Source organism: Mycteria americana, chromosome 10 (genome assembly GCF_035582795.1).
Source record: "Mycteria americana isolate JAX WOST 10 ecotype Jacksonville Zoo and Gardens chromosome 10, USCA_MyAme_1.0, whole genome shotgun sequence".
In the NCBI taxonomy this organism is placed as follows: Eukaryota; Metazoa; Chordata; class Aves; order Ciconiiformes; family Ciconiidae; genus Mycteria; species Mycteria americana.
Window position 1 is genome coordinate 16703163 of NC_134374.1, and position 13038 is coordinate 16716200.

A 13038-nucleotide genomic window follows, 5' to 3' on the forward strand; every position below is an offset into this window, starting at 1 on the left:
CCATGATGTGTGACACTTAGGCATTTGCTAACATGACTAACAATGAAAGCGAGATAATGCTCCAGATTGCTTTCTCTTTCCTCTGAATCAGACTTTCACAAACCAGTAAATGCTACTTATGAATCAACAAACTTACTGTCTTTTGCAGCCACAGAGCTGTTGGAACCCTTTGGGTGGGATTTTCAAAGCTGTGTGTATGCACCCTGCCTTACCACAGAAAAACTTTCACACCTGTGGGGTTTTCAAAAAAAAAAAAAAGTCTGAGCTGAGCAGACAGCATTTGTACCCTTTGGGGGAAGAATGCACAGCTTTGGGGTTATCCCTCTGGGAGGCTTAGTGCCATACTGCAACAGTCAAACAGCGCCTGATTAGGCACATGGGCTGCCTGGCAGAGATAACAGTGTCAGGGCAAGGTCATTCATAGCAGCCCGAGTGCACACGCACCCTGCACTGAAATCTGTGTCTCTGTCGCTTCTCTGCTGCATTATCCAGGCAAGTCACTGAAAATGATGCCTTACCCTTGTAGCAGCCGCTCCTTTGATCACAGTATACAGCCTGAATCTACGTGAGATGCAGGGTACAAGTTAAGTTAACCAAGGTGATTAGGTACTGAGCTGCCTTTCTCCTGGCAGTCAGTGCAGCTTTTAAGGAGCTGTGTTCAATATCTGCTGGTGGGAAGCTAAGGGAGTCTCACAGTTTCTGGCAAGCAGCTGCCTGGAACCCTGCCCTGGCTCCCCGGTCCTTGCAGCAGGGCTGGAAAGCCCGGCTGTGTAAACTGCTGGAGGATGCAGTAGCGGTCACTTGGCACAATGTCCTTGTTTGCATCCCTCATCCCAGCAAGACTATTTGCCTTTTCTCTGCTCTCTGACCTGGCAAGAAGGAATGCAGATTTCATGGAGGATGTGGAACAAGAGACGGCACTGCTAGGGCTGGGCAACCGTGATAAACGTCTCCCCTGCCCATTGCCACCCTCACAGCTGCTCGGCGGAGGTGGGCACCTCCGCTGCCTGCGTAGTTTGGGGATTTACAGGATAACGCCCAGTCAGGAGCAAAGCAGCCCCCAGGCAGTAAGTTGTGCTGTCTTTCCCCGTTTCATCCATCTCTGACTTTACAAATTACTCTTTGGAGCGCTAAGCTTTGTAAAGCATCAAACTGCAGAAATCCTTCTTTCAGCTGCTGCTGAAATGGTGAGGGCTGAAATTAATGATTAGCCTGAACTGGAAGACGCCAAGTTCTTTGATATGACTTAACTCAGTGGTGGAGAAAACTGTAGTCAGTTCAGGCTTTATTAAAAGATCAGTGTACTGTAGGGGAGAGAGTGATGAGCCATACTCGTGGACTGTTTTGGCTTACATGATCATTATGTCTTGCTCTGAACAGATCCTGGGAACAGTTCCTTTAACCATTGCCTTGCTGTTTCTTTCAGATGTAAATCTTGAATACAGTTTAACTGATGAGTATTGCAGGCATCATTTCCTGGTGGGGATGCTTCTCAGAGAAGCCTCTGTTGCCTTGCAGGACAACTACGATATCAGATATACGGCCATCTCAGTCTTAAAAAACCTCTTGATAAAGCACGCCTTCGACAACAGATACCAGCACAAGGTCAGGCATATTTTGTTGGCTTTTAAAAGTAAGGTTCTTGAATTTTATGAAAAAACACACATCAAAGTTTTAGAACTTGCATGGTGCACTAAGGGTATTCTCTTTACTTTTTAGGGAACTTTTGTAAGCAACTGATAGTTATGGCATTACAGTTATAGCTCTGAGAAGTGATCTAGGAACACAAACAAGGCAGTCAGATAACTGCAGCACCCTTATTCATGCTGAGTATTTAGATAATAAAGCCCTGACCCATTAAGGAACTTGAAAGTGTCATTAGCCAAGAGGCTGTTCAACAAAATTAAGCAACGTCAATGTTCTTCTGGTCTTGGGCTTAAATTAATATCCTGCATTAATATACTATAATTAGGAAACAGGACTGATGTCTGTTACAAGTCAGCTGCATGTTTTACTAATTAGTGAATCAGAGGAGATGATCTGTGGATTCTCATGAGATACTGGATTTCTGCTGGGTACTTTCCAGCTTTCTTCGGTCAGAGGCTCAGCGTGTGGTATTGCTGAAACAGCCTGGAGATGGGCTTGTTTTCTTTCTTGATGCTGCTCCCTGCTGACCCATATGTCCTTGAAAGTGCTGAGCTACCTGTGCAGACACTACCTGTCCTTGCTCTATACTGAAAACATGCCTCTGTTTAGAGTTTAGCTCTTCACATTGCTCCTAGTGTGCTGCATTCCTGGGTTTTATGTGGGAATGTGGATAGCCTCCTGGGCAAAAAGGGTGGGAGAAGTGACCTGAAAGTGCCCAGGGCTCCTGCTCTCTGCATGGACCCAGAGCCAGCTCCTCTCCTCTCCCTTCTCTGCCTGTTTGGCAGGGCTGAGCAGGAGGTAGACTTGCTTTTCTCTGCAGTGAGGATCCCCGATGACTTACACAGCCTGGAAACAAAACTGCAACCCATGGTATTTGGCAAGAATTGATATTTCAGGAGAGATTTGCCAGCTCTCTGCCAAGACTGGGTCAGAGGCAGCCTGTTTCTGCTCCTGAGTGCCTGAAAACCCTCACACTAATTCAGGAGCTGTTTGCCCCCTCGGCGTGCAGCACTCTCCCTGCCTCCTCAAAAACACCACCTGCCTTAAAATTGTCCCACTGGATTTTTGTACGTGTTTTGTGCTCTGGGCTGCGTGACCAGGAAACTGCCTGGAGCCAGGGCAGGATGCTCAGTTGGTGTCCCGAGACGGCAGCAAAAATACCACGTCACGGGCAGGACAGGCTGAGCTGGCAGGGTCTGTTGCTGCAGTCTCGCTCCAGCCAGGGAAACCCCGGCTCCGTCAATGGCCGAGAGAAGGTTTTCTCAACCCATGGGCATTTTCAAGACTTCTTTTATCTTTTGTCATGCTGAATCAGAAAAGAAATTCAGAGTCTTGTATCAGTCAAAATGTGCCATTCAATTCGCAAGCCTTAAATTTCTTTTTTTTTTTAACCTTTCTCTCAAGTCCAGAATAATAAATTTTTAACAAAAAAGAATTGGATGCAAGAGAGCCCTGGATTTAGAAGACATCAACCAGACCATTTTTGATCTGTATCACTTAATCCAAATTACTCTGTTCCTACAAATTTTTTAACTAGAAGCATTTGCTATGGAGAATTCCTGACTGGAAGCAATAGCCAGCACCAGGCAAGGAGCAAATGTTTTTATTTCATTACTTCTGGGTGTGGCACTTGAAAATCAAGCCATGTGAGTGAAGGGCCAGTTAAAGAGTTAGGAAATCCAGGATTTAGTTTGTCACATCCTGTATAACTGGGAATGTTATTCAGCCCCCAAAATCCCTGAGTGCCCTAAGCTTGCTGCTAAAAGCATAATACCTACCTGGCAGCTCTGGAAGTGGAGATGAGAAGCCAAACCAACCCACGTGCTCAGACGTCATATACAGTGTGTAAATGTGTGTGTGTGTGTGTATATATATATGTATATGTGTTTTGGCTCAAGAGTTTCCCTTTTTCACTCCATTGAAAGCCTGGGCTCTTACCTACATTTTTCTCCCTGTCTTTTTTCAGAACCAGCAGGCAAAAATAGCCCAGCTCTACCTGCCGCTGTTCGGGCTGCTCCTGGAGAACCTCCAGCGAGTGGCCAGCCGTGAGGCACTCTACTCCTGCACGGCTGCCTCCAGCCCCGTGAGTAAAGCCCAGCAATGCCTCTTTGCCCTCCTCCTCGGTCCTCCTCTCCCCACACACCCCCTGTGTGACTTCCACTGCCTGCAGCCAGGCTCAGCTTTAGAAATAAGTGTGTTTTTCTTCTCCCCACAGCCCCACAATCTGCTTGTTTCTTTTAATTTGGCTTTTCCTGTGACTTTGTTCTGTCTGTAGCACCGGGTACAGTGTCTCTGCCCTTTTGCTTGCTATCATTTAACGTGTTTCTTTACGGTATGCATAGTGCAGTGAGGTGAGGTAAGTCCCTCCAAGTGCAATGAGTTGCAACAGGACTCAGCCTCGGACTCCAGCAGCTGTTCTGGGGAGTTGCCCGTCTGCCTGAGGGTTGTGTGTGGTTCCCAGGCGGGCTTAGCCTCACAGACTAGACTTTCCTCCTTGTTTGGGGCAAAACAACAACAACAAAAAGACATTTGAGAAAAACAATTCAAAATTTTAACTCAAATGATGAAAAACGAAAGGGAAAAAACTGCTATGACTTACTTCAATATATTCTGCTATTCTTTGTACTGCTCCCCAAGTCATTTGTCTCCGTGTTATGGAAGTAAGGAAATAGATTTTTTTTAATCTGCATTTTAAAAGCTGCTCTAATTTGCCTTTTTTTATTTCATTATTCTCTTATACAAGAGAATAGGTGTTATCTTCCGTTGGTCACAAAAACCTTATATTGCTTTACAGGCATCCAGGGATGAATTCATGTGCAGTTTTGCATCCTCCTCAAATAGGTCCAGCCTGATTGCAGACAAAGATCCAGGTAAATTAATTTTTCTAAACTTTAACTTTCCCAATTATTTTGAATGTAACTATTACCAGCCTCAAAAACCCAAAATCCATTACAAAAACCTGAAATAGTCATCTGCCAAAAGACCCCTCAGAGTTTGTATGCTTTTTTCTGGACGTGGTATCATCCCAGCTGTCCTTTCCAGGTTAATCAGCTTTCGACATGGGGCTTTGGTAAGCCCTGTCTGTGCTGTCCGAATCGCATCCTCCACTCACTGTCCGTGACACACTGAGGAGTGCCAGTGCAAAGGGGTTAATTGTGAGGTTTGGGTTTTTTTCAGCCTGCGGAGCAGCACTTCCAAATGGCCATGCAATAAAGCGAGAGGACTCGAAAGGATCCCTGAACTCAGAGGGGGCAACCTGTTCCCCGGATCAGAGTGAAAACGTAACGTATCTGGGGTTAGAAAGAACGGTGCTCACTGCACCGGTCTGTGGGCTGTGTTAAATAAGGGGGAGGGAAAAGGAGTTCCCCGTGGTAACACGCTCAAAAGCCAGCTTATAAATAGCTCTGTTTGGAAACACACAGATTCATGTTTAACAGAGGAGGTCAGACTCACAGTTCTGGTATGCTTTCCCTCTTCAAATATCTCTGAACCAAAAATATAACCATTGACAAATTACTTATCAGAGATGAAAGGCAAAATCTGTGGGGAAAATCTCTGCTCCCATGGTGCATTTATGCATACTTAGATGTGCTCCCTGTGCGTGGATGGGTCTAAGCCTGGCCAGTGCCCAGCGCACGGTGCTGGGAACTGGTTTCCCCACACGGCTGAGAGACAAAGCACCATGGTGTGAGATTGCTAGTGACCGCTGACTTAAGAGAAAATGAGGTATTTGTAGGAAAATCAGCACAGGCTAATAACTACAGCTCCAAACTTGCAGAACGTGACCGCGGTCATGCCACAAAGAACACTGACCCCACTATTCAGAGAGGGTGTACTCTCCTTGTTGGTAGATTGCACGCATGGAAATCAGGTATTTGTGCAAACCAGCCCTTGGTTTTCCTCAAGATTCTTTCCAGATGTCTTGGGTTGGCGTGAATCATTGGTGCATCTTTAAAAACTTTGGCCCTTACAACACGCAAGGCAAAGATTATCTGGGCTTCTGCTGGCTGTGTCCTGACATGCTTAGGAGAGGTGGGGCCTTTCAAGCTCTCCCACATGAATCACGAAGCTACAAGACCAAGTATAGCCAAACACTTGACTATCAAACTGTTCATATTCAGCAAAGCTCTGAGCATATGCTTCAACCCTGCTGGCAGGGTTTGCAGAAAGCCTTATTGCTTGCAGCTCAGCTCTTCCCCCACAGCTAGACATCCTCTTCTGTGTCCTTGAAGGTATGTTTTTCAGAGTCGTTGAAAACAGCATTTCTGTTAGGGAATGCAATATCCACAAAACCATGTATAAACAGTGCCACATGGAGGAGCACAGCTTTAACGCTGCTCTGCAGAGGTAGACACATTGCTTATTGCCTGTTTCCCTGGAGAGAGTTGTGTGCTGACTTGATAGTTTGGCATGGTCAACAGCAAAGTTCTGGCTATAGCACTGTATCTCCAACTCTAAACTGAATGTTTAATTCTGTTTTATTATGACTCACATCCACAGCTTGTCCCAGTATAAACAACAAATAAGATCTGTGGGTTGCTCTCCAAACATGTGAGGCACAGCTTTAAGAGAAGCGTCCTGCCTAGAGCTTAATCATATCCATTTGTTGGAGGATACAGCTAGGGCAAGCATAGAGAATGCAAAAAAAATTGGTAAAGCTTTAGAAGTTGTGTTTCCCACCACACAATGCCCAAGCCCTTCCCACACAGATTGTCTCACCAGCAGGATTTCACTTATCTTTGCCGAAGTCAGTAAGTAGGAGGAAAAACAAGAGACACTTCCAAAATCAGGTGGGGAAAAAAAAAGTTATTTTCTTAAGCTGAAATTTCCTGTTTTTTTAATAACTGACATTTTGTTTTGAAGTGTGCATCTTTAACAGAAAGCTGGATTCTTGCTTTAAACTGTGACAGCTAATGAACTATTTTGTTTGACAAGAACAGACTTCAAAAAAGTCTGGGAGCTTAGATGCTGCAGAGAGCAGGGGAAGTGAAAGCAGGGCTGCCATGCGTTTTGCTGGATAAGCCATCATTCTCTGCCCAGACATATTTTTTCTGGGCAGAGAAGTGTTCGTCCTTGTGTCCAGGATTTCCAGACTGCTCATCACTGGATGGGCAACAGCCCCAAAGGATGAGATGTCTCCAAAGCATGGTGCTGTGGGGGTGCACATGTAGGGGGACAGGAGGAATGCTGGCACATCTGGGTGCCAGGTTTGCTGTGCCCATGTTACACGGCATCTGGCCCCGTGCTCCGCTCGGGCACAGCCCAGGCACCTGGGGCCACTGGCCTCCACGTCACATCTGTGTCCTGTTAGATCCGCAGAAGCTCCACGAGGAGCAGTGTGTCGCACTGCAGCCGGCTGGACCAGTTTGAGATCCGGACGCTCCTGATGTGCTACCTCTACATTGTGAAGATGATCTCTGAAGGTTGGTGGCTTCTGCTCGCTGGGGGGCAGCCAGGAAGACAAGAGACCATCACCAGTAGTTTTGGTCTGTAAGGTCCCCCTTTAATTTTTTTTTAAATCTCAGTGCACTTTTTTTTTCTTTCAGATACTCTTTTAGCTTACTGGAACAAATTCTCCCCCCAAGAGCTGATCAATGTCCTTGTGCTTCTGGAGTGAGTATCATGAGGCTGCAACTCAAACACTGCACCTTTTTGCAGGCAGCATTGGCCAAGAAGAAGACATGAGTGCGGTGTGCCTCGCAGGGTGCACGCAGTCCTGTGCAGTACTAGAGGTGTCTGTCCAGGTTGTAATGAAATGCTCTTCTCTGAGGAGAAGCAGGTGTATGATCGAGGGAGCACGGTGAAGCAGCAGTGCCCTGTGCTCGGTCCAGACTGTGCAGAGGGTGTCCCACCACCTGCGGGCGAGCAGGGCTGACGGCACAGCCTCCCACTGTAACCGGCACAACCTCTGCTTTGCGGTGGGTTTGGTGGAACAGATGGGTGAGGAGACAGGGATGTGCCATAGGGTTTGGAAAGGGTGTGAGGCCAAGTGACTTGTAAATACAGACCCAAACCCTCATGCATAGAGGAGCGTGTCTGCAGACAAGGACAGGGTAGATTTTAAATGTTCTGGATCGTACCTGATCTGCAGGATCTGTAACAGATACATATTTTGTTTTCTTTCTAGGGTGTGTTTATTTCACTTCAGATACGTGGGGAAGAGAAATATTGCCAGGTACTGTATTCTTCCGTCTGGGGCCAGGGCAGGGGGGCCGTCCCTGTGCTCCCTGCCGCAGCCGAGGCAGGAAGGGAGCATGCACACCCATGCTGGGCAAACCCAAGCAGGCAGGAAGCCTGCGGGGCCGGGACTCTGCTCAGCGCCATGCCGTGAGCAGGGTCCCCTCGTCTTAGCACACCGCCCCTTCCCTCCCCTCCAGCTCCTGCATGAGACCCCCAGCCCCAGGCGCTCCTGGCTGCCCACGCCAGTTGGCGGTGTCCCCCGCAGTCAGCTGCAGGTGAGACACGAGTCATGGCTGCATCTCTACTCCCTGAGCAGCAGCACTGCTGTTTCATTAGCTCGAGGACCATCTGGCGCAGGCAAGACCACGGTAGCCTGGTCAGTCCTGCTGGGATTGTCCAGGATAAACCAGATTAGTGCGTTGGAGGGAGGCCAGGTCACCGTCCTGGTGCCTCATGTAATCCTGTAATGGTGTGGCCGCTGCTGCTCATCCAAACCTGCCATCTTCGCTTCCCCTTGCAGGGTGCACGACGCCTGGTTATCCAAGCACACAGGAGCTGATAGGAAATCCCAGACGATGCCAGCACTCCGCAGCAGAGCTGGGGGGATACAGGTGCGGCTCCAGCATCTGGGCAGCTTGGAGACCTCCTTCACACTCAACCACAGTATGTACAGCAGAGCGAGATGGGACCGTGGAGTATTAGCCTGCTGAAAACTGCATGTAGCCATTTTCCACTTGCTGCTTGCTGCTTCAGGATATTCAAACTCTGCAGAATTACAGTGGTCACCGCTTCTCCCTGCAACATTCCTAGATCGGTGGGGTGACATTTAAGTCAGCCCCTTAAAAATCAGCCCTGGGACTTAGGACTTGCATGGCTTTTTCCTCTTGCCTGCCTTGGCTCAGCTCCAAGTGTGCATGCAGGCAACGCCTTGGTTTGGGTAGTGAGCAGGGCAGGCAGGAGAGCTGCCCTGCACAGAGACCTGGGCCAGGATTGCTCTCAGCCTCTCCACATGGGTGAGTTTTGCCCCATTGAAGCACCTTGCCATTTCTCCTCTGCGGATACAACTTGGACACCTTGTTCTCTGTCTGGCTTTAAAGACAGTGAGATTAAGGGGAAATAACTGACATTGGTTTTCTCAGTTGGCATCAGGCTGAGGCAGCTTCTCTGAATGAAGCTGGCAAATTCAGATCTTGCTATTCTTACCTCATCTCCCAAACCCAGTGTAGTGCAAGGGGAGAACCTTATCTATATCAGCATTTATATCTTGTGGGAGCTGGAGTGTTGAACAGTGTTTCCTCCTGATTTGCTTTCCATCCACAGATGCAGGCACCTCAGAAGCAGATATTGTGCACCAGGCATTACTGGAGGGCAATATTGCCACCGAAGTGTGCCTGACAGTCCTGGACACCATCTCTTTTTTCACTCAGAGTTTCAAGGTCAGCATTGAAACCAAAAGTTTTATAGAAATGTGTGCTGTATTTCTGTATGTGTGTTGATTTTGGTGATCCATTCTCCTAGAGTGGCAGATTATGGAAGGCTTTACAAAAGCAAATCATTTGCAGCTTGTTTATTTTCTAAAATGCTGAGTGTTTTACGAGTTCTCAGAGTAATTATGCACTTAGGCAATCTTGCAACGTCCTCAAAACTGCAAGACCAGAGAAAATTACGTGGCCATTATAACATGAGTGTAGGCATTACCAAAATAGAATAAGAGGAAATGTACATCATATAGAAAGGAGGGACTAGAGGAAAGGGAAATGAAGGTCTAGCATTCTTAGAACAGTCACTGTTTTCTACCATAAATTGCCTAGAAGAGAGGCCCAGATTTCTTTGAATAGCTGTACCTGAATGTCTCTGGGGCTGAGGCATTCCAGCTGTGGTTACCAGTTCAGACAGGGCCAGTACCTCTGGTAGAAGTCTTCTCCTCCATATAGTGATTCACACTCCCAGCAGTCATTGCCATCTACAAGAATCAAAGCCTTTGTGGTGAAGTGAACCCCAGGCTGGCAGCAAAATACTGAAATACTGTTCCAGAAAAGCTCTTCCTCGAAGTGTGGTTGGAGGAATACTGCTCATAGCAATGTGTCTTGCATAATGTCACAAGAACAACTCCGGATTTCAGAGTAAGCACAATGAAGATTTCCTTTTTAGAGGTATTGAACAACGTGAAGGGAAAGGTCATCATATCCTCCGCTTCATATCCTTTGCTCTTTTTTGTTACAGAGCAAAAAAGCCATCCTGGCATACGTTAAATTACTCCTTAGAAGTCTGGCAACAGCAGAAGGATTTAGATGCAAGAGTTAAAACTTGCATGACTTTCTCAGTTGCCTCTTTTTGAATATGGCTGAACCACAAAACAATATGATTTTCAAACCACAGGATAGACTGGATTCCCTTCCGCTTTAATAGACTTCTGCTTTTATGGTCGTATGGTGTTACCACACAGAAGTGTGCTCTATACTGCAGTAAAAGTGCTGATGCTGTTCTTACTGACAGAGTAAATGAGTTCATTTAAAAAGTATGGATCCTAAACTTACCCTACTACAAGATGTCAACAGGATGTCAAAAGACAAATCTGAGCCAGCTAAGGATTGCTTGGGCTGGCAATGAGATAGGGACTATTGATCTCCTATCGATGTGGGACATCCACATCCTTGCTGGGTGGCCACGATGTGCCAGGCTTCCTGCGCAGCAGCTGCAAGGATGACAGCAGGCACAGGCAAGATAACCCTGACACCAAACTCCATTAATCCTCTCCAGGTAATTCCATTTCACCATATCTCCAGAAGGTGCAAACTGTCAAAACTTTGCAGGAGACAAGGGAAGTGTACTGACTTACTACAGCTATGAATCTGTCCAGGGAAAACATGTGATAGTCTTTTTTTTTTCTGACTCTCTTTTGGGCTGCAAATGAACCACTTGTCAAGACAAATAAAAAGAAATGGAAAAAACAGTGTTCTGTTGGTAACAGCCTGTTTTATTTAAAATAAATCTAGGCAACTGGTGAAAGTTGTACAGATTATTGGGTTAGATTTTGGAATTAGTGATGCAAAAGTGATAAAATATTTTTGGTTTATTCTCTGCTATAGAAATAGCTTCTGACCAACTACTGTAAGTTTGTACTGGTTGTCACATTTATTGGTTAAATTTTTGCTGAAGGCCCTGTTCCTTATCTGGCTTAAGAATTGATGTGATTAATTATGCAAAATTATCTCTGTCATTTCCAGCTTCAGGTACAACATTTCTGCAAAACCAATTCTCTTGTTGCTTTCCAGACCCAGCTTTTAAGCAACGATGGCCACAATCCACTCATGAAGAAGGTTTTTGATATTCATCTGGCTTTTCTCAAAAACGGGCAGTCAGAAGCAGCTCTTAAGCATGTGTTCGCCTCTCTGAGAGCTTTCATTAGCAAGGTATGTAATATATGACTCCAAAGGTGCAGGAGAATTTATATAGGTATGACAGAAGAGACCAGTACACTTAAACTCCTGCTAAACTGATATTTTTGTGCTGTTTGGAGATGTGTTTTAGAAAACAACTTCTTCACTGATTTAAAAACCAGCCCAGGTTAAGTTATCTATTTCAACAATTATTTATTATTTGTTGGATATCAGGAAACAAAAGGAGAAATCGTGAGGAATTCCCTCACTTGCCTTGGTCACAAAACTGCTGTTAAAGATTAGTATCTGTTTGACCAAAAGCTAGTGCTTCTTGAATCTTTGCCCCAAACTGTCAATATTGCTGACAGTGCTATTGCTTAAATAATACTTGTACTGACAAGCCGCTCCTCTCCCACTGTGTTTGAAAGAAGGTAGTACTTGCTGAACCTCTTTCTACACTTTTCTGAGCCCTGTTACACAGCAAGGCTGTTTAATCCCCTGAGCTCAAGCAGCGTCAAAGGCACAGCTAACCACGTAAGAGCAGTGACTGATGCTATTGCTGACATTTCCCTTCATGCTTGTCAAAACCTGCCGCTTCTCATGAGTACATTTTTGAGACCAGATGTACATGCAAACTCCGTTCCTTCCAAGCTGTACAATTATCATAAATTCAAACTGAATTAAAACGTCTCAAATCACTTGAATGCGACGCTTCATTAATGAGGTAAATCCATGTGGCGTGAGATTGCAGCCAGGCAGAGCACAGTATGGGAATGACAGGCAGCACAGCATTACTTCCAAAGGAGGTCTTGTACTAGTTGCCAAGCAAAGTTTGATTAAAGAGAGAGACTGCTAAACTGGTTTTCAAAGGTGGAAAAAGTCTGCGCTATGTACATTTTACTATAACCCCACAGCAAAGCTAAGAGCTAGTATGAATATGTCTAGGGCTGAATTTTGGTTTGTCCTAAGCAAACACATGAGAAGCAGAAAATGCAGAAGTCCTGCTAGCTACCTATCTGGCTCCAGACAGCGTGGTCTCCTACAGGATCTTTTTCCATGGGGCTTCTTAAAGCCTGCTAGATTGGCAGCTGGCACTGGCAGGAATCACTCAGTTTTTCTACAGGGTCCAATACATGTTTATTGCTCTACCTTTCTTTTGAGTTTTCTGCTTGCCTGTGATCTGCTTAGCCTTGAGATCCGTCCTGCTGCAGATCTGCACACACCCCACTCAGACACAGTCTCTCTGCACATGTCTTCCCCTTACTATTCGAAAGTTTGTTTAGCCAGAAATATTTGTTCTGTGCCTATAGAAAATAAGAAACCTTCCTTGCCTCCCTGGCAAATTTTCTGTGGTTGTTTAAATGTGAAGCCAAACCTGCACACCTACTCAATTTGATCTCACCATCAGCCTTCAAAACCTGGAGCCCTTCAGGGGTTCCACGCTCGCTTTCCAAAATGCCAATTACAGCAACGCAGGCTGTGTTCTTGGCTGCTGCAAGGACAGGCAGTGGGGTCGTTTTCTTGGATTTATGCCAGCCTGAATCCACGCTGAATTTGGCATCGTGGGTCTTCAAAGATATGAAAAATTGATTTCAGTTAATTTCTCACATTTCCCCTATGACAGGACACAGTGTTGCTTCTGCAAAAGCAAGATATGAGCCCAGCAGATGGTATCTATAAGGAAGTGTTTTCTTTGCCAACTCCATAACCACATGAGTCCCAAACTTCCTTTTAAGTCCTCTGAAGGGCTTTTCTAAGGCCCAAAGTGACAATAAAATAGCCAAGGGGGTCACTGCATTTCATGACAAGTGCAAGGATGGCATGTTTTCCT

At 46.0% G+C, this 13038-nt stretch overlaps 1 protein-coding gene across 6 annotated transcripts in view; it reads left to right on the forward strand.

Annotated features, from left to right (window-relative positions):
• DOCK11 (dedicator of cytokinesis 11) overlaps positions 1–13038 on the forward strand; it is an 86932-nt gene that overhangs the window by 50883 nt on the left and 23011 nt on the right. For 4 of the 6 annotated variants that reach the window (XM_075513477.1, XM_075513472.1, XM_075513473.1 and 1 more), the window contains 11 exons: positions 1427–1605; positions 3614–3730; positions 4442–4517; positions 4825–4928; positions 6959–7070; positions 7194–7260; positions 7775–7822; positions 8025–8102; positions 8348–8490; positions 9148–9263; positions 11103–11240. In XM_075513477.1, the coding sequence (XP_075369592.1) occupies positions 1427–1605; positions 3614–3730; positions 4442–4517; positions 4825–4928; positions 6959–7070; positions 7194–7260; positions 7775–7822; positions 8025–8102; positions 8348–8490; positions 9148–9263; positions 11103–11240 (1178 nt within the window). The remainder of the gene's footprint in view (positions 1–1426; positions 1606–3613; positions 3731–4441; positions 4518–4824; positions 4929–6958; positions 7071–7193; positions 7261–7774; positions 7823–8024; positions 8103–8347; positions 8491–9147; positions 9264–11102; positions 11241–13038) is intronic. The other 2 variants (XM_075513476.1, XM_075513478.1) reach the window with 1 other exon arrangement.